The 19,578-nt window shown below is 42.3% G+C and overlaps 2 protein-coding genes across 4 annotated transcripts; both read left to right on the forward strand.

The window, feature by feature from the left end:
- The first annotated feature begins 4,950 nt into the window (after nt 1-4,950).
- On the forward strand, nt 4,951-6,921 carry MED7 (mediator complex subunit 7). 2 transcript variants are annotated; one of them, XM_074916050.1, is made up of 2 exons: nt 4,951-5,021; nt 5,580-6,919. In XM_074916050.1, exon 2 carries the CDS (start codon nt 5,599-5,601, stop codon nt 6,289-6,291), a length of 693 nt encoding a protein of 230 aa, XP_074772151.1. In that variant the 5' UTR covers nt 4,951-5,021; nt 5,580-5,598; the 3' UTR covers nt 6,292-6,919. The 2 variants fall into 2 exon arrangements, with proteins under 2 accessions (XP_074772151.1, XP_074772152.1); XM_074916051.1 differs by lacking the exon at nt 4,951-5,021 and adding an exon at nt 5,041-5,079 and having other exon boundaries at nt 5,580-6,921.
- A 1,208-nt stretch (nt 6,922-8,129) lies between these two features.
- LOC141965045 (hepatitis A virus cellular receptor 1 homolog) lies at nt 8,130-15,166 on the forward strand. 2 transcript variants are annotated; one of them, XM_074916121.1, is made up of 8 exons: nt 8,130-8,178; nt 9,974-10,318; nt 10,930-10,980; nt 12,689-12,768; nt 13,034-13,090; nt 13,846-13,960; nt 14,569-14,608; nt 14,978-15,166. In XM_074916121.1, the coding sequence occupies exons 1-8, from the start codon at nt 8,130-8,132 to the stop codon at nt 15,069-15,071; spliced, it is 831 nt and encodes a 276-aa protein (XP_074772222.1). In that variant the 3' UTR covers nt 15,072-15,166. The 2 variants fall into 2 exon arrangements, with proteins under 2 accessions (XP_074772222.1, XP_074772223.1); XM_074916122.1 differs by lacking the exon at nt 10,930-10,980.
- Nucleotides 15,167-19,578: the final 4,412 nt, after the last annotated feature.

Here is a 19,578-nt window from a genome sequence, read left to right on the forward strand (position 1 = left end):
AAAGGAACTTCCTGAGCTCCTTGCTTAACTAGGTTGTAAGATGTAACACTCAACCTAAACCCAACAAGAGACTGGAACAGAGTTTCATTTTGGGGTTATTTTTCAGACAACATGTCAAAAAAACACCACACTTCTATTTACTATTTAGAATGCAATAGCAATCAAAACTGGAAGAAATATGTTCTAGCACAGAAGAGAGCAGCACTGTTCTAAGACCGTGCATGAAAATGGGGTTTGTATTTACTGTGCTTGTACAATGCTTGGATTGAAATTCTGCTAAAATAACTTTGCATACTGCAATGGCACACACTGTACACACTGCTGCTGAATTTACAGAATTGGAATGCCTGATAATGAAACATGCCAAGTTGCCTAAACTTAGTGATGAAGAAAAACAAAATAAACCTAACTAAAGCAATAAATTAAGATTTTGTGTCTTTAAGGCAGAAAATAACATTGTACAGGTTCACCATCTGCTGAAGGGGTGATCCCATTCATTCCCACAATTTGGAGATGCTGTAGGAATTGTGTTGTATTATCAGGGGTAGGCTTGTTCTGGATAGAGTCCTCATTTCATAAAAGAGCTGAAATGTACCAGAACACAAATTGTAAAGTGTTACACATGACACTCACCATCGTTCTTAATTTCCCATTTGGAACTACTGTAAAGAGAAATGTTAACAGCCCCCCATAGGCTGGGAAGAGTCATCCATGGGGCTTCTGAGAATCAGACATGCTACCAAGAATGAGACTGAAACCTTTTTTTCTTCTTTCATTAGTTGACGTTATATCCCCTCTGTCCTGGCCACTATATACAGACTGGGAAAATGACTCAAGAAGATCACAGAGATCATGTGAAAAATAAGTGCTTGGCCCTCCACTGTCTTCTACCATTTGAGGTCACAGCATTTAACATACTTGCTGAACAGTACACTGAGTGCAAGGCACTAGAGAATCATGCTCAGCTCTTGTTAGAAGAATGTGAAATCAAAGTCTGGAAAGCCCAGTAAAACCAAAGGTGTGTTAGTACCTCCTACTATATGAGTATTCTCGATTCTCGTGCATGTCTGGAGATGGTGCTTTTTCTTCCTTGCCTGTCTTTCAGGGTATGATATAACAAGATGATCTGAGACAAGCTAAGAGCGTGCTGACACAGAAACATGGAGAACCATTCTGCTCGCTATCTACCTTACCTCCTCTCTTCCTTCTGCATAAGTACTCTCTTAAAAGCTCACCCTGATGTTCACAGGATAGACAGCACATAACTCACTGAAAGAGCTGAAAACTTAATCCAGAAAAATTACAGTAACATTTTCTGTGGAGTTTGGAGTTGCATCAGTTTACTTTGCAATCCAATGCCTGACAGTGATGGTACAAAGTAGTGAGAAGAAAGGACTGCACAGCCAGAAGTAGGGGCTAGAGGAGCAGTGAAGGAAGAAAGGAGAGCAGGACCAGGAAGAAAGAGTAGGGGAGAAGGGTGAAGGAATAACCTCCCTTTTCAAAGCAAAAAACTTTTCAGTTGCAGCATGGAACTGCACCCTTGCCTGTATTTGAAAACCATACTCTCAGTTCCATATTAATGTGCCTTGTTAAGATCTGCATCTCCATCCTGGAGTACTTTCACTTCTTCAAAATGATTATTTGCATTTAAGTAGCACTTAGAAACAACCACCATGTTAAAAAAAAAAAAAAAAAAAAAAAAGATAAACCATCTTGGATCCCCTTGGCTGATCGTACATTACTCAGAACTGTTTAGATTCTTAACTGACAAGATCATCAGCTGATGAAAGAAACAATGTGGTGAACTATTTTGATTTTATGAATTAATATTAAAGGTCTCTTAAACCTTCCTGCTGATCCCAAAAGATGTTGTAGCTTAATATGGAGAGTTTGAATTGCTGGTTTGACTCTGAGACTACCAGAGTCCCAGCTGAATGCCTGCACCCAAAGCACTCCTTCTCTCTGAGGAGACTAAGTTCCACAGTAGAAAAGTGGTGACTGGTGGCAACTTATAAATTGTCTTCATTCTTTAACTTGTCTGGGGTTTTTAAGTCTTGATCGTCAAAATAATTAAAGCATACAAGCTGAAAACTGAACATCATGCAGGCAAACCACCTTATCCTGTTACATTTTTTCTGCATTGTGCTGCCCACCGTGGCTGCTCATTAGGATATTTCTGCACAAAGAATAAGAGCTTTCTGTACCCAGGCTCCTGGGTCTGAGCAAGCCATTCACACTCGTGACATTTCAGTCTGTGTGGACATGTTTCTGAAAAGAACACTGGATTAATTCACATCTTGAGGCACCACAAAATCCTTAATGTAAGGACCTTTGTCTCACTTTTTAAGTAGAAGTAATGGCATCGAGGGCAGAAAATGTGAAGATACTGCTTCAGATATCAGATGGCATCAGATCTGTCAGTCTAGAGACTACCAACAAATACAGATTGTGCCCAGATCAATTCACTGTCAGTTTTCCCTAAGTCAAAGTTGTAAGTCATTACCGAATGGCAGGAATACCCTCCTTTGGACAATATGCATAAATTGAGGCCTAGTTGCTTAAAAAGAGTATCCTTGAGCCTATATTTGGAAACATAATAGAGGCCATAACCATATATTGATAGATAAATACTAAACTATAATCACACTGATGACAATCTGTGTGAATAGAGAGAACAGGGCAAATCTTTAACTCGGACTAAGTAATGAAAAGGTATGAGACAAAGAATCATAGAATGGTTTGGGTTGGAAGGGACATTAAAGATCATGTAGTATCCAACCCCCCTGCCATGGGCAGGGACTACCTTCCACTAGCCCAGGTTGCCCAAAGCCCCGTCCAACCTGGCCTTGAACCCTTCCAGGGAGGGGGCAGCCACAGCTTCTCTGGGCAACCTGTTCCAGTGCCTCACCCCCCTCACAGTGAAGAGTTTTTTCCTTATATCTAATCTCAATCTACCCCCTTTCAGTTTAAAACCCTTACTCCTCACCCTATCCCTACACCCCCTGATAACAAGTCCCTCCCCATCTGTCCTGTAGCCCCTTTAAGTACTGGGAGGCCGCTCTAAGGTCTCCCCAGACCCTTCTCTTCTCCAGGCGGAACCCCCCCAACTCGCTCAGAAACAATGTCATAATTAAAGTAACCAGCAACATCAGGTAAAATGTGTAAGTACTGTACAGCACTGCCAGAGAACATCACTGAACTTCATAATGGGAGAGACTGCTCAGCAAGTTCACTGCAGTTCCTTCCAATGTGACAGGCACTCGCTACATCATCTGAGAACAAAATGTCTCAAAAGGGGTTGTTTCCTCCCCAAAGTATACTTTGCTTACAAAGGAAAATAGATCAGACTATGTTGCAGCTGGGGTTGCACTTATTGTCAATTGTAAAGTGTGGTTTGGTTTATTTAAATACATATTCAGATATTCAGTAAAATGTGAGCTGTAATTTTTTTCAGGTTTTCTAGTCAAATAAACCTAACTGTTCTGGAGTTTCTTTGCATTGTTTTAGAAATAAATAAGATCCAAAGTAATTATAATTCAATCGAAATTACCATTTTCAATCTTGAAAAGTGAATCTGTAAATGATATTGCATGTACACACAAAGGGTTCCCGTCAGACAAAGGCCATTGCTGCCATCTGCTGAGGAGGAGAGAAAATGGGACATAAATGGCCAAGTGTCAAAAATCCTTTCCTGTTGGCCATTTCAGGCAGAAATTCCTACAAAAGTGATGCCAGCAAGCCCAGCTCCTCATGATCCAAAGGTGAAAAACTTAAATCCGCATTTTTTTCTTTAACTCCTCCGAAAACAACACTGAAACAAAACCAATGGAGCCCAGCTGTTTGAAACAGTCTTTATGTGGTTAGGTTTAGTGTATTCAGCTGAGGGAATGATGCAAACACTTTCCAGGGTAACGTCTCCATTTCATGACCAGGGTAATGCCTGCATTTCTGATGCGTGGAAGCACTGCATACCATACTGTTGGAGATTAAACTTTTAGAACAATGTAGTAATATTATGCTTAGGTCAAGAAAGATGATCTTTGTATATGTTAAAGCCAAACGGCATCCCTAATCAGAAGAACAAGTAAATATCCCTCTTTGAGCAAGGACATCCCCCAACAATTAGACCTGGAAGAGGCTACATTGCCAACTGGGCAAGCAAACTCAAGGCCCATGTATCCTCAGCTCAACTACCCTTATTATAATACTAAAAATCACACCTGTAGGTCAAAAAGACCCTTGCCCAGGTGAAGAACCTTCCCTTGAGCATGCATAGAAGTATTGTGTCAGCAGTATTATAACTGTATATAAATTGCTAACCAGTCATCCTAGAGAGTGTGACTTGGAAAATTACTGACTCTGCAAAATTTGTGTACAAATATAAGTCCAGATGACACATGTGCTTGATTTGTGGGAGACCACTGAGCACCTAGGCTTGTGCAATCCTAAAATAAATAAGCAATGTCTCTCCTGAGCATGTGATTATTGATACACCGGGCGACGAATCCGCTTTTTGGACAACAGTACGTTCACTACACGCCACAGGATCACACGCTACATGATCACCGCATAATAACTCAAGTACCACCTTGGCAGATGCCGATAGGTTCCTCCGAAGGAGTCAGCCCGTGTCTCTAAGCAGTATTCCAGGGCAGCGGGGGCGTCTCCGAGGGGGCCCCCAGGCCTGCACACGCCCGCCCGGCCGCTCCTACCCCCACATGCCTCTGGCCTCGCCGCCTCGGGAGCGGCTCCTGGGCAGGGACCCCGCACCGCTAGGCGGCCCACAGCAGCACTGCGGCCTCGGCCTCGGCCCCTCAGCAAGGGCCCGCCCGCCCCGCGGAGCTCGGCACCGCCTGCCGAGAAGAGCCCCTGCCGTGAGTGGAGCAAGCTTCTGATCGGTGTTCGGGAGGGCCAATCAGAGTGTGCCTGCCGAGGTAGGCGAGCCAATGGGGAGGAGGGGAGGCGGGCCGCTGGCCGGAAGCGGGGTGCCGGCGGTGGCGCTGAGGGAGCTCGGCGGGCAGGTGAGGGTGGGTGGTCCCCGCGGCTGCGGGCTGCGAGCGGGGCTGGCGCCTCCGCCGGGTGTGTGCGCAGTCGTCGGTGGGGTCTTGTCGTAGTGCGCTCCCGGTTCTCTCTTCGGCGGTGGCCTGGCGATCTCCGCGGCGAGGCTTGGGCCTTCCCAGAGCCTGGCCCGGCCCGGCCCGGAGCGCAGCAGGCGGCGGCAGCTGTGGGCCCGGGGTGCTAGGCCGCATTCTCCCCTGAGGGCTGCGCCCTTTCTCTCTTGTGGGGCGGGGTGTTAGCGGGCCAGGCCTCGGCTAGGGAAGGCTGCTCTGTTTACAGGCTGGTCTTTCGAGAAATGAATGCTTTATGTGCTTCTAGTGAAGTTAATCCCGCTAAAAGCTAACGGTTTGGCGAAAAGCAAACATGGATTTATGTGGGAGTTTCCCGAATTCTACGCACTGGATAGCTTGCTTCTAGCTCATTTTTGCGCGGCCAGCTCTCTTATATTGCCTTTGTTTCTACTTATATGATAAGGCTGTTATACAAATTGTTTAACATATATTTCTTGGGACATTCCCTAGGTATTTTCGTCTGACAAAAATGGGTGAACCTCAGCAAGTGAGTGCCCTTCCTCCGCCTCCAATGCAATACATAAAAGAATATACTGATGAAAATATCCGTAAAGGCCTGGCTCCAAAGCCACCTCCGCCTGTGAAAGACAGTTATATGATGTTTGGTAATCAGTTTCAATGTGATGATCTAATTATTCGACCCTTGGAGAGCCAGGGTATTGAAAGGTTACATCCTATGCAGTTTGATCACAAGAAGGAATTAAGAAAACTTAATATGTCTATACTGGTCAACTTTTTGGACCTCTTGGATATCTTGATCAGGAGTCCGGGGAGTATAAAGCGGGAGGAGAAACTGGAAGACTTGAAACTACTTTTTGTTCATGTCCATCATCTTATAAATGAATATCGCCCTCACCAAGCTAGGGAGACACTAAGAGTCATGATGGAGGTGCAGAAACGTCAGCGTTTGGAAACAGCAGAGCGATTTCAGAAGCACTTAGAGCGAGTTGTAGAGATGATTCAGAACTGCTTGGCTTCCTTGCCTGATGATCTGCCTCATTCAGAGGGAGGACTGGGAATAAAAACAGAAACAATGGATACTGATGATGGCAGCAACTGCATTGGACAGAGTGAAAAGCAGAGAGAGCGTTCTGGTGGCAAGAGAGATCAGGTTTTAGACAAAGATGCAGCTATGTGTAGCATTATTGATGAAATGACATGAAGAAAACACTTTTTCTTGTTAGCTCACCATAGTGAGAGGCAGGATGGATTCTGAAGGTATATGTTGTATTTTGTTTTGCTGTTGTACAAGTAGGCAAAGTGTTTATTGTACACCTGTTGGAGGTTGTGAGTGACTAGGCAGATAAAGATGTTTAGTATTTTGTAATTGTGCATTTATTAGTAGAAACAAAAAGTATACTTTCTGTTAAATGTATCGTGTGAGTTGGTAGCCACAGATTAAAGTTAGATTTTTCTATTGTACTTTCATTTGTCACTTTCTGCTTTTTTGGGTATGTTTGTGGTTTTTGTTTTGTTTCCACACTATAACGCAATTTAAAAAAAAAGTAAGAGATCTGATTGAGAGGAACTGTAGTCAACAAGTCCTCTATTTCGAATAAGTACTAGTTGTTTACAATTTCAGTGGGTCTTTTCCAGAATGTGTAATTCAATATTAAAAATAAGATTAGTGTAAAGTCTGCAAAATCCATTCCTTTCTAGTTCTGTAATAATATAACTACTAAAGAGAACCTAAGAATTCCTTTATTACAGATGTAATATGGTGTAATTTGCCTTATAGATGTACACTCCTCAACTAAATGAATTAAAATTAATTGGATTTTAATTTTCTTAGATGTAAATTATAACTAGTCTTGACCTTACAAAAATGCCTACTTTTTAATGTCTGTCTCTTGGCTACTTTAGTCCCTTGTTTTTTCCTCCTTTTCACTTAAACTCTCCCTGGTGACTCTGCTCTCATGTAAGGTAGTCTGTGGCAGACAGCTCTGTTGGTTCTGATTCTAGCCTAATGCATGTTTATGGAAGCATTTCTGCCGTTTCAGTTATTGATAATAAGTAGCTCCTTACAACTTAATTTTTTCTGTATAAACAATATAAAGTAGATCAGTTACTTCAGCAAAGAATATTTGTGGCCCTCAATCAAATACACTTGATCACAGCTGCAGTTTTAGTCCAAACATGGAGTCCTTAAGAAGAGTTAGGTAATCCAGGGACAGGAAAGGTGGCCAGGGAGCACCATTTCTCAAAATCTATATTTCAGCAACTTTTTGTCAAAGTGAGCCTTGAGCCTGGGACATGGTTTCCACACTACTTTTCAAGTGACCTCTGTGTTCTCTCTGTGTTACTTTGTATTGCCAAAGCCCAGGTGCATACAGAGTTTCAGTCAGATGATGGACTGCAACTCTTACCAGGCTACAAGTGTAACAGCAGGGCAGCTTTCCAATACTGCCAAATTATAGCCTACGAAGAAAATAGCATTTGCTTCAAGATGCTCTGAGGTGCTTCTGAGTATTAGAACCAGAAACTTATGATTAAATGCTTGAGTAATTCTTCCTAGGAATTGGTTATTTTGCCAAGTCCTTTCTGCTTACCGCAGTCTGTTACATATCCTATGTAATCTCTTATCCAAATTCTACCTACTACGGCAAAAAAAGGTGTGGGAAGCAGTAGGGGCCAATGGTTTACTGATAGCTGTGTCAGCTCGGTGAAGCTGACAAGTTTCATCTGCTGTAATCGAGCAGATCCGGAAAAAAGAGAAGTAGATTTCTGAAGTACTGTTTACGTATTTTAGCCTCTTAGTCAAACCACAGCCTGCAAGAGTTGAGCAGTGTGTGCTACCAGCAGCAGTGGTTGGCTGTGCTGCTGGAGTCTGACAGAATAACCACGGGAAAGGCAATCCGCATCAGACAAAAGGGCATTCTCAGCTGTGTCTGAATAGGACACGCTGAGAAATAAAACCAGAAGTTTACAAAGAAGATAAGTTTTCTTGAATGTAGGTGCCTGAAGTGTGAACAGGAGTGTTGTTCCTCATCTTCCGCCACAATGTTGTCTTATTTCTGCATGAACTGGATTCTTCTGATCCTCTTTACAGGTAACTAAGTGGGCCTAAATGAATAGATGGAGGGTGGATGGAGGTCACATGCATCAATGTTTGAGGCTTGCAAACAGATTTTATGTTGCACAGAAAGAGTGGTCACATCGTTCAGAAACTGCAGGTTTGTGTTATGAATAGAACTTTATCACCCTGGTTCAATAGTCTTCTGATGGCCTTACCTCCTTTTTAAAACAAGACCATGTAGAGGTCAGCTGTGGCTTCTGGTGTTTTTTAGCCAATATGACTTTTTTTTGACAAATTGATAATTTATCTTTTTTTATTCTGAGAAAGCAGTCTTCCTAGGAAAATACCGCTAAAGGCAATAGCACTGAAAACAACAGATTGCAGAGTGGCACTAGTATAGGCAAATAGACATGAAAAATTTGGTGGTAGAATATGTTCAGAAGAAAGAAAAGGTATATTACAGATATTATTCCCTCTACTTTATAAAGCCTTTCGTGATGAGATTCATTTAGAGCTTGCTTTTTATATTAAATAAAATACATTCTTTTCAGAGAATAGTTTCTAGTATGTTATTGTGGCAAAGTCTCTGAATGCAGACTTATTTTTAACCATAATGGCTTAGGTTAGGAAAATGAGCTGAGCTGGGGAAAACAGCTTTTTCACAAGGGACAATTGCAATCAAGCCATCCAGTGCTTGGGATCCACTGGTGCATGTTTGCAGACCTGCCTTGGGGAGCTTCCTTCCTAATTATAGACTGGGCTAGAATTTTAGTAGAGAGAATTTGTTGCCTGTACTTGCTGCAGAGAATTCTATCTCTGACATATTATTATGGATAGAAATATTTACATGTGTGATCCCATGTTACTGAAATTGATAAGAAATGCATAGTGGTATGTATATGGCAAACAGTTTTCTCAGAAGTACAAGCAGACAGAATGTGTACCTCAGGAGCCCCACTGCATAACCTGTTAGGAGGTGGTTACAGGGTAGCTGTGACTGGATCACCAGGGCACAAGTGATTTGGCTGGCACTTAATACAGCTTTTATTAAAACCCTCCTAAAGGGAATACTGGAGTGGTCTAAATACAGCAAAAGAAACTTTCTCACTGAGATAAATGACCTCCTGGCTGCTAGGTCTCACAGTTTTGACTTGAATAGCGTGACACAGCCTTCTGGAAACATGGAAAAATACTTTTAATGGGAATCAAACAATTTAGAAACTGTATAAGAATGAAATAAGAAAATAAGGCAGTAAAAAGAGAGTATAATATTTCTCAGAAAAGCTCTGAAACAATCTCTTCTGGTAGGAATAGGCAAAATTTGTCATTAGGCAAGAAAAAAGGAAACGTGTTGAGCAGTGATCATTCTGATGAAACGTGCCATTTCGTCGCTTCTCATTGAGAGAGAGGAAGAGTTTCCCACAGTGCTTTTAATGAAAATCAATGTATCCTTTCCCCATGTGTGGCTTGGATTAAATCTGTGCTAAGTTAAAAGCTAAAGAGCTAACAGACAGGACATGGCTAAACAGAAGTCACTGAGATGTGCAGATCCAAACTCTGTTCTCTCTTCACCTCTGCACCTACCTGCAGAGGCTGCAGAAAGTGTGTTTTTTCTTTCTGTGGCTAGAGACACATTCTGAATGAATCACTGGCCCGATCATTATCTCTCACTGTTGGGACCTGCTGGGGTTCACATCTGTTTGCGAACAGCCTGATCCAGCAATGCCTGGTGGTGTTTGCAAAGTGGGAAGTATCGGGTCATGCAAGGTGCACAAGATGCTTCCACTTGCGCGTACTGTGCTCAACAACCATGTCTTTTTGTCCACAGGCCCCATAGTATCGGGATCACTTGTGAAAGGAGAGGTTGGTCAGAATATCACTGTGCCCTGTTTTTACCCTGTTAAGGGGACACAAGACATCACATCAATGTGCTGGGGTCGTGGCAGCTGCCCTGCTTCAAAATGTTATTGGACCATTATCTGGACCGATGGGTGGAAGGTGACACAGCGGTACAGCAGCAGGTATATTTTGAAAGGGAACCTGCTGATGGGCGACGTGTCCCTCACAATCGTGAACGCCGAGGAAGCAGACAGTGGGATATACTGCTGCCGTGTGGAGATCTCAGGGTGGTTCAATGATCAGACAAGTAATCACAAGGTTGTGATAGAGAAAGGTGAGTGCAGGAGTGCTCTCTCGTGTCAGTACTATTGTGGTAAATCTGCTGTTGAGTCTGGATTTCAAAGCTTGTGGTGGAAATTATTTCTATAATCATCCACCGATCTTTAGGGCTTTGCAGATCTGCTGTTACAGTGCTGCTTAAATTAAGCTGTCTGGTATTGTTGTAATTCTAGTGCAGTCACTACAGTTAAAAAAAGCATATGGTGCTTTGTTTCATGGTGCACAGCACTGCTGAGCTTTCTTAGAAGCGCTATTTGAAGAATTTAAGAGAAAGAGCAGCATAGGGTACTTCATTCATCTGAAGCGCTGTACTCATACCCTTTTCAGAGAAAATAGTGCTTCATTTTCCCTGCTTGATTTCAGAGTAAAGTCCAGGGACACAAAATTAGCATAGACATTTTTTTTTAATCAACTCTTTCTTTCATTTTTAGTTTTTCTCTTGTTTGTAAAAAACATAGTAATATATGGAACAAGTGGCTGACAGATACACTTGCGTAGCTGGTGCTAGTAAATTTTTATTATAGAAACACTTTCTCTTTCGCTACAGAAATACACACTAAGGTTAATTATAATGTATGTTGGTTTTGTTTTATTTTTTAACATCAGCTAGGATCTCTACTGCAAGTCCTCACACTCACACCTCTGAACAGACCTCAGGTAATTTTTATCCAAGTATTAATCTCAATAGTATATATAAGCTATATTGCAAATGGGGATCTTAGGAAGGAAAAAAAAATATAGATGATAGAAATGTCTTGGCTAAAATTTTCTAAACATTACCATAGAACTGGAGATCAGAACTTGGATTTAAATTCCGCCTGACAGTATATAGAAAGTCCAACACAAGGAACATATGTGTGTGGCAACAATGTGGAAGTTTGCTTCCAGCTGTTATGCTTAAGTAGATGTTTTATTGGTGCTGCAAGCATTGTTCTTCTTGTGGCTGTTGTTTTGTTATGTTGTTTTTGTGGTGTAAAATCTCACCTTGTCTTCTGGAAATGAATTCCATGAACAGTAAAACACAAATTTTTAGGAGTTGGGTGTGCCCACTGTTTAATCAATTTCTTTGTCACTCTGTATTGGGCTAGCTCCAAGGTGCATCTAATTCAGATCCTCTCTCAGTAGTAGTCAATGGTAGATGATTAAGGAGAATTGTAGAAACAGGGCAGTATTTTGCACCAAAGTATTCTACCCTGGTATAATGTGTGTCTCAGAGGCTGCCCGCATCCTCTGCAGGCTATGCGTATTTAATAACGTGAGGCCCCTCGTTATAGTGGAAGAGACAGTGAACAACTATTCCTCACTTGGTTTCTCCTTTCCACTCACAAGTTTATAGCATTCTGTTGTATACTCAGCTGCATCTTTTTCAGACTGAAAAGACAACTTTAATTTCTAGTACATAAGAGAGAGTACATAGCGTAACAATAGCTTAGTCTCTGGATTTGGAAAGAAAAATCAGGGATGCTATTTGTATTTTTCCCTCCATCTCAGATATTTCCATCTAAGCAACTCTAACATGTTACAATAGTTGCATTTCCTTTTTGGAAGAAGAAGTGAAAAGTTTCTCAGACTGTTTCTGTTCTAGTTGTAAATAACATGGCTTCCAATCTTAGAACTCACGGGTTTTCTTAACCCTGTGACATCTTCCTTAGCTGCTGGTGGAACAATTTTTTATGTTTTCAGAATGTAAGCTAATATGTGCATGCTCACACAGAGGGAGACCGGAAAAGGCAGGTGGCCATGTGCCTCTGATGTAGGAACACTCCAGCATCTCCAGTGGAAGAGAACAGTGAAGCAGATGATCGTGTCCTCTTCATTATAAAGCTTCTGGGATAAGGGTAGCAATTTAAAACATCAGAAGAACCAGCTGGGGTTGCTTTGCTTGCTGCAGGTCCTTATGCAAACATACCACACTTTGTTCAGTCTGTTTATTGTGTAGCTGTCTGGGACTTCACAAGTATCGCTTGCTTTCTCTAACTCTGTACCACTTGCTCTTTCAAGGCCCTGAGCTAACCTTAATCAGTTTTTATCAGATAAACTAAGTTTGCTTTAGGCATCCACTGTCTCAGCTCCAAAACCAGATGCCTACTGTGGTAACTCCTTCCTTCTAGGCCCTGTGTTGGGATAACATCAGGAGCTAAGTGCTTCCTGGAAGGGATTCGAAGCTCTGAAAAGGGCAGCAGAAGCCCCAATATTCAGAGTTTTGTGCTGCCCTCTGAAGGCACCAACCTCTTTATGATACACAGAGCCAAGAGTCCTGATAGATACTTAAGTTTGGTGGTCCAAAGTCAGCAGTGCAAATTTCTCTCTGTCAAGGCAGAATGGTTCTCTGTGTAAGTGATGTGTTTGTCTTGCCTTTACTCAGCTCACAGGAGCACCAGTGAATCATCCTTTACCATCGTAAGAACGTGGCCGTCGGTTTCTACTTCAGAAGCTCCTCGGACTGTAAGCATCTCTGTTGTACTGTAGCATATCTAGACAGAGTGAGTAGACATGAGAGGTTATTGGGTCATCCCTACAGTTCATTTGTACTGCTTTAGTCTGAAAAAGAGTATTTTTTTTTATAGTCTGCATGTTTAGTGCTTATGAAAGAATTCTTATGTGTTCATTATGAAAAAGGAAAAAAACCCACCTGCTATTCGTGTATGAAGTATAAAGTACTTCCTATTAATGCAGGAAGAACTTTAGCAACATCTATATTGCCTTTCAGGCCTCTGGTCCCTGCTCAAGCACCTCAGGCTGCTCGGATGTAACCATAAACCTGCAGGTATGGCAGGATATGGGAAAGAGTTGAAATCGGATGATCTGACAGCACAGGGATGCCCTGCATTGCCCATGCAACGAGGTTCAACCAGGCAGGTCTGTGTCTGTCCTGTTGAGTCGTCCAGCACATATTGCAGGGTGACAGGCAGTAACATCACCCAGATTTTATCAGGAAGAGCAGACAGCCAGGCTAGCCTTGGGGAAGGCCTGCTGTGATGTACTACAAGGCAGTATGTTCTGTGGGCATTCATACTGCTGCATGTGCAGAATGTAAGTCAGGGATGATACTGCACTTCAACATCTTTCCAGACCTGAGTTGCTAATGAGAGAGGTTAGATATCTAACAGCTGACTTGAGAAAGAAATTTTGCCTAAATAAAGACCAATGCCGGGAGAAGTCCTATTTTCTTAGCAGTATAAAGTCTTGAATAACTACAAGCTGTCAAAAAGGCAGGAGGGTGTGACATCAGGTGATAATCATAAAAAATAAAAGATTCACCAAATAGTATTAAACCTGAACATACAGCGTTTGTCATAACTTCAGGTTCTTTGACAGTGTCAAAAAATAATGTGTTTAACAGCATGGTTCACACAACTTTTGCAGTGACTTTGCTTGCAACTAGTCCTGTATCTCAAATTAGGCTCTTGCTTTCAAGTGTACTTTTACTGCAGGGTTGCAAAACACACAAATAGCCTTTGGGTACTCTATGGGCTTCTTGCTCTCAGTGCCACTAATGCTCATCTGTTTTGTGTTTGACAGAACGCCTCCCTATCACTTTCCGGTCAGCAGTATTCAGAAAATGGGCTGTACATTGGGATTGGTTTATGTGCAGTACTTCTAGCCATCCTTATTTTGGCTCTGTTCCTCACTAGACGTAAGTACTTTCCACAGGATTGGTCAGGTGCATCTGATGAATGCTGTGGCAGGTGCCACATGTCTTCAGCTGTAGGGAAGCGAGCTAAGGTCTCTGGATGGCCTCGCTCTGTGCCCTGCACTGTGGTCACTTGCTCAGCTCTCCCCCTTAGCCTCTGAGGTGCAGGACAGCAAGGGGCGAATGTGGGCTCATCTTTTTGTGTCTTGGACTCCTTAGCACCAGTCGGGCCAGAGTCTGGTGAGGAGATGTGTGATACAAGCACACCTCTCCTGCCCCACTCACTCCCTCCTACCCATTCCTCCACTGTCGTGTTGTCCCACTCCTTCCCAATGATAATCTGAGGGGCACTGGCTTCATATAATTATATCCAATACTTTTCTGTGTGCCAGACTTTCTGCATAGAGGCTCTTGCAAGCCATGTGAATTAGATCTTGTGGAAATAATGGGGATTTCCTATACTGAAAACATTTGCTTGAAGTTCCCTTATTTAGTTTCTTACTCTTGAAATTCTTTTTTTTTGAACCTGCTACTTTACTTGCTTCTTATGGTTTAAAGAAAATGATTTGTTTTTCTTTTTTCTGTTTATTTTCATTCTGGATGGTCCTTAGAATATTTGTACAATACAAAGAAGACGGGTGACTTTGCAAAGTAAGTATTCTGATTATGCTTTAGCTAATAGGGCAGACTAGGTTGATGACCACTCCTCCACATACTTTGACTTTCTTTTTTAATCTCAAGGAATAGGAAACATTGCAAAAAGAAAATAATAAATCCTGCTACTTATCGTTAGTTAGTAAGTGAAAATTTGTGTAACTGTCAGTTCATTGCATTAGGGAGCATGCAAGCTTCAAGTGTGAGTTGTCTCATAAGTGGAAAAATGATTCATTATCAGTCATGTTTAAGTGTTTTTGCATATTTTACATTTTTCCATTGTGCTGGTTGACTTAGCTGCCTGCTATTCTGTGTTTCTATTGTCTGTTTTTTGTTTAACAGCATGGTTTTTACTTTTTTGTGCAGCTTTGTTGCATTTTGGAGGCCAGAACGTGCAGGGAACCATAGTACCCTGGAAGATGAGATTCATGCAGAGGAAAACATTTATATAATACACTAAGGACTATAGGACTGTATGCATGCTTGCCATTGTCATCACTGGGACATTAAATAGTTTGCAAAATGTTAGCTGCTCCCTCTGCTCAGCAGCTAAACGTGACTGGACTACTGAAGCATTATTCACATCACTAATAAAACAAATAAAAGCTACACTTCTAATTAAATACTTTATCAGCCTGTTCCAGAAACAGAAGCCCTACTGTCTTGAATGGAAATTTCCAGAATTCACCTATCAAACCCCAAAGAAAGTTACCATTATGTTTTATCTGCTTCAAATTCTCTCTTTCTTTTTGTGAAAATGAGGAAGTGCCAGAATGGCTAGTCCATCACAAAAGGAAAACCACACGTTTTAAAAAAGTTTGGCTTTACTGTGTTTTAAAAAAGTTTGACTTACTGTGTATTGTATCTGCCAGCTACAAAAGAGTCTGTGCCAGAAGCAATCTTATAGCTTCCATGACAAAGATGACACATGGAAAAACTTGGTAGTATTAGTATTTTCAATATATATTTAGTTGAATTTCATTAAAGTCAGATGTACTCGGTCCTGGTAACAGCTCAGTAATGCAATGTACTAATTCCAGTCTACTCCCAGTTAAATTTGGAGGAGCTGTTGATGCTCAGCCCATCATGGGACGTCCTTGGAGCTTACAGGATCAGTGCTTCAACAGGCAGAATATTCACAGCTTGTTTTCTGAGAACCATGACTAAATGTGTTTTCCTCTGAAAATATATCACCTTTTTTTACTGGTAGGCCTATGATGAGAAAGTCCTCAGGGTCGAAGTTGTCACTTCCAGGCCTCTAAAACAGCTGAACAAAAAATAACTACTTTATAAAGTTAATTAAATTCTTACTTTTCTTACCTTGTGGAAAAGTCATGGACATTGCACCAAATATTGGCTGAAAGTTTGCAGTGCCTTTACACCCCTCTAGATACCAAACAACTCATGTCTTATGCTGAATTTGTTTGATGGCTTTTAGCTCATAAATGGGGAGTATCTGTGGCCTAGTGCCTTTTCTCCATTGCTCCTCAGTTAGACCTGGCTCTCAGCTTTTATTCTCTGCAACACTAAACTTTGGTTTACTTAAATAAATGGGGGCAGACCCATGAGGATGAATCAACACTTTCTGCATTGTTGAGCAATAAGATATGTTGTGGTTTAAACCCAGCCGGCAGCCAAACACCACGCAGCCACTTTCTCACCCTCCTCCATCCCCAGGGAGTGGGGGAAAGAGTTGGAGGGGTAAAGGTAAGGAGACTAGTAGGTTGAGATAAAAACAATTTAATAATTGAAGTAAAATAATAATGATAATGATTATAGAAATAATACGAAATACAAACTAGTAATGCACAATGCGATTGCTCACCACCCACTGACCGATGCCCAGCCTGTTCCTGGCTAGTGATCTCAGAGAAGAGAGAATCCTGGAGGCGAGAGCGAGCTTCCCAATCAACCTCACCTATATACTGAGCATCACACTGCATGATATGGAATATTTCATTGGCCAGTTTGGGCCCGTTGCTCTGGCTGTGCCCCCTCCCAGCTTCTTGTGCACCTGCACACTAGCAGGACATGGGAAGTTGAAAAGTCCTTGATTTCTTAGCAACAACTGAAAACATCAGTGCATTGTCAACATTCTTCTCTTACCAAATCCCATACTGATCCAAAGCACAGCACTCTTCTAGCTACTAAGAAGGAAAAAAAATAGTAACATTAGCTCTATCCTAGCCAAAACCAGGACAAGACACAGCACACTCCAGTCAGCTTTAAGTAGAAGAATAATTTTCCCCAATCTTTTTTAAGAACACATTTTTAAACAGGGGTTGGGGACTTCCTGAAAGAACGGAAAAGTAGTACAGGCAGGAGAGAGACCAACTCTTACCAAATACTGGGCAGTACAGATTTTGCCCTGAAGCTCATCCCAAGGAGCGATGTGGAATATCTAAAGCAGACATTGCTGCCATGGGGAAGACTTGCAGATTTACAACAGACTTTCTATCTTGGGAGTTCATTTACAAGGGAGTCATGTGAAGAACGATGCTGTATTATCCAATGAGGCATGAAGGAGCAATAATAAAATCAGTAGGTGTTTATCTTAACAGCTGAGACACTTGGGGCCATGGTCTGGTGGTGCTTTAAGGGGAGCTGGGGTCAGTGGAGAGTTACCCATCCTTCCCCTAGCTGATAGAGATAGGAGGACTTGAGTAGTCTGGGGAGGGGAGCGTTTTCCCCCAGGAGTCCTGGAGAGCCTGGCTGAGGTGGGGTGCTGCAGGTGAGTGTGCAAAGACTCCCAAGGGAGGGAAAGGCTCCTCACCCTGTTGAAGGAAGAAATGGAAAGCAAGTTGGGATAGGTGACCCTGGTGTGCTTTGTATTTTCACTTCTGCCGTGTGTTGTCTTGGGGCAGGCATAAATTTTGAAAATGTGGCAGTGAATTCATGGTTGACTGAAGAGCTCAGTGTGGGAACACAGATATTAGGCGATTCCTGATCTCTAGGCCAGGAAAAGCAGTGGAGGAAATCTTCTCTGACATCTTCGGTCTTCAAGTCACATGCTGCTTTGTGTAAGAAGGTACCAAAATGAGAAAGAACCTGCTAGTGTTAGACTGTATTTTTGTATTTGACTATTAGGAACAATTACTAAACTGAGTGACCCCCCTGCAGACGTTGCTTTCCTTCTGCCTGGCTGAGCATGTCGCTGCTGTGGGCTCTAGCCCATGACCAGAACTGGAGGAAGTCTCCTCTGGTCTCTGAACTAGATCTCAGAAAACCATTTCAGCAATTTCTGCTTTCTGCAACTTGTACCAAATCAGTTTCTACTGGGATTAGAGTTAGCCAAGTGTGGGGTTTCCAAAATTATCTGATTCCAACCACTCATGCTCTTATGGAGTTTGAGGGCCATCCCTGAAGACTGCTAATCATGAAAACTACTTGCCCATAAGTACTTTTTTCTTGATATTATGGACTAATTCAGACTAATTCTTATATCAGAGAGCTTTCATGCAAAATAAAGTTCTAGAATATCTGATAGCCAAAACCTTGATTAAAGTCTCCTTTCTGCTGTGCAGTTACTTGGTAAACAAACTCTGCAAAGGCTGTGTGGAGCAAGAACTTTGCCTTGGATATGCAGCATAATACAAGTACATGCAGGGAGAAGCTCCCTGTACTTTTTCATTACTTCCACCTGTGTCAGTGGATCTTGGAACAGGCATTTCCAAATAAGCCCCAGAGATGTGCAGGTGGCACTTGGAGCCTGTTCACCCATTTAGAGATTATGCAGCTGCACACTGAGCATGATAAGGCAAACTAATGAGCTACAAACTGATTTTTTTTTTTTTTTTTTTTTTAGACAGCTCTCTGCCTTTCCTTTTTTGCCTGCAAGAAGCCACTAGGTAGCAGTACAGAAGCAGAAAGCAATCCACATTTTTCTGGTTATTCCCAGAAAACTTGGGTTTTGGGTGGCTTTTTTCATTCACTTTGCTGCATTTACCCCAATCTTGCTAAAGAAACAAACCTGACATCCTCTTCCTTCCCTAATCACCTGAAACATACTGACCAATTCTGGTTTTGACAAGCTTCATGGAAATTGGTAGCTGGATGAAGACCCAAATTTGTGCTCCAGGTGGGATTCAGCTGCTCCCTGCACTGGCATCAGCTGTGTATGGGCTTGCAGCCACTGCTTAATGGTGAGTGGTGGGAGACAAAGTTGAAACTGGGATCATTGCAAGGAAGAGTTTCCAGGATACTGGACATCAGGTTTCATTAGTTCTGTTAACAGAACAGGTGGGGCTGTGTGTACCTGACACTGTATGGATCATACCTGGTAGAATATAGCAAATCAGACATTTTACTGATTTCTGGTTAACCTGCCTTATAATGTTGACAATAAGACACGGATGTATCTGTCCCCACGGGTTGCTGTTTATGCTGCCCTGAAGCATGTTGAAGGCACGGAGCAGCATTGCAGCATCACTTTCATTCAGAATAAACTCAGAGTAGTTCTGTGAACTTCACACTGCTTGAATCTGCCACTAAGTTGGCTACAGCACCATCAGTTGGCTACGTGTTGGTGAAAGAAACCAGGCATCATGGCTTTGCTGGAGCCTAGTGTGTTATCTGCTTCTTGCTACTGTAATGGTGGTGGTGTGATGGATGAGGATGCTAATGAGAGGTAACCTCCTACTCAATGTACTACTCAGTCCAACAGGTCTGTGAGCACAATAGCCCCTCTCTGATGCTGTTGGGGGACATATCTCACCACTCATCACTGCTCTCCACTTGGACATCAAGCCATTGACCACAACTCTTTGAGTGCGACCATCCAGCTAATTCCTTATCCACCGATCCTTACCAGCACGTCCCTCTCCATGTCCCCTCCTCAGGAAGCTGTAGAGAGGAATGAGGTTCCCCCTCAGCCTCCTTTTCTCCAAACTAGACAAACCCAGAGTCCTCTGTTGCTCCTCATTGGACATGCCTTCCAGCCCTGTCACTACCTTTGTTGGCCTTCTCTG

This window comes from Athene noctua, chromosome 12 (genome assembly GCF_965140245.1).
Source record: "Athene noctua chromosome 12, bAthNoc1.hap1.1, whole genome shotgun sequence".
In the NCBI taxonomy this organism is placed as follows: Eukaryota; Metazoa; Chordata; class Aves; order Strigiformes; family Strigidae; genus Athene; species Athene noctua.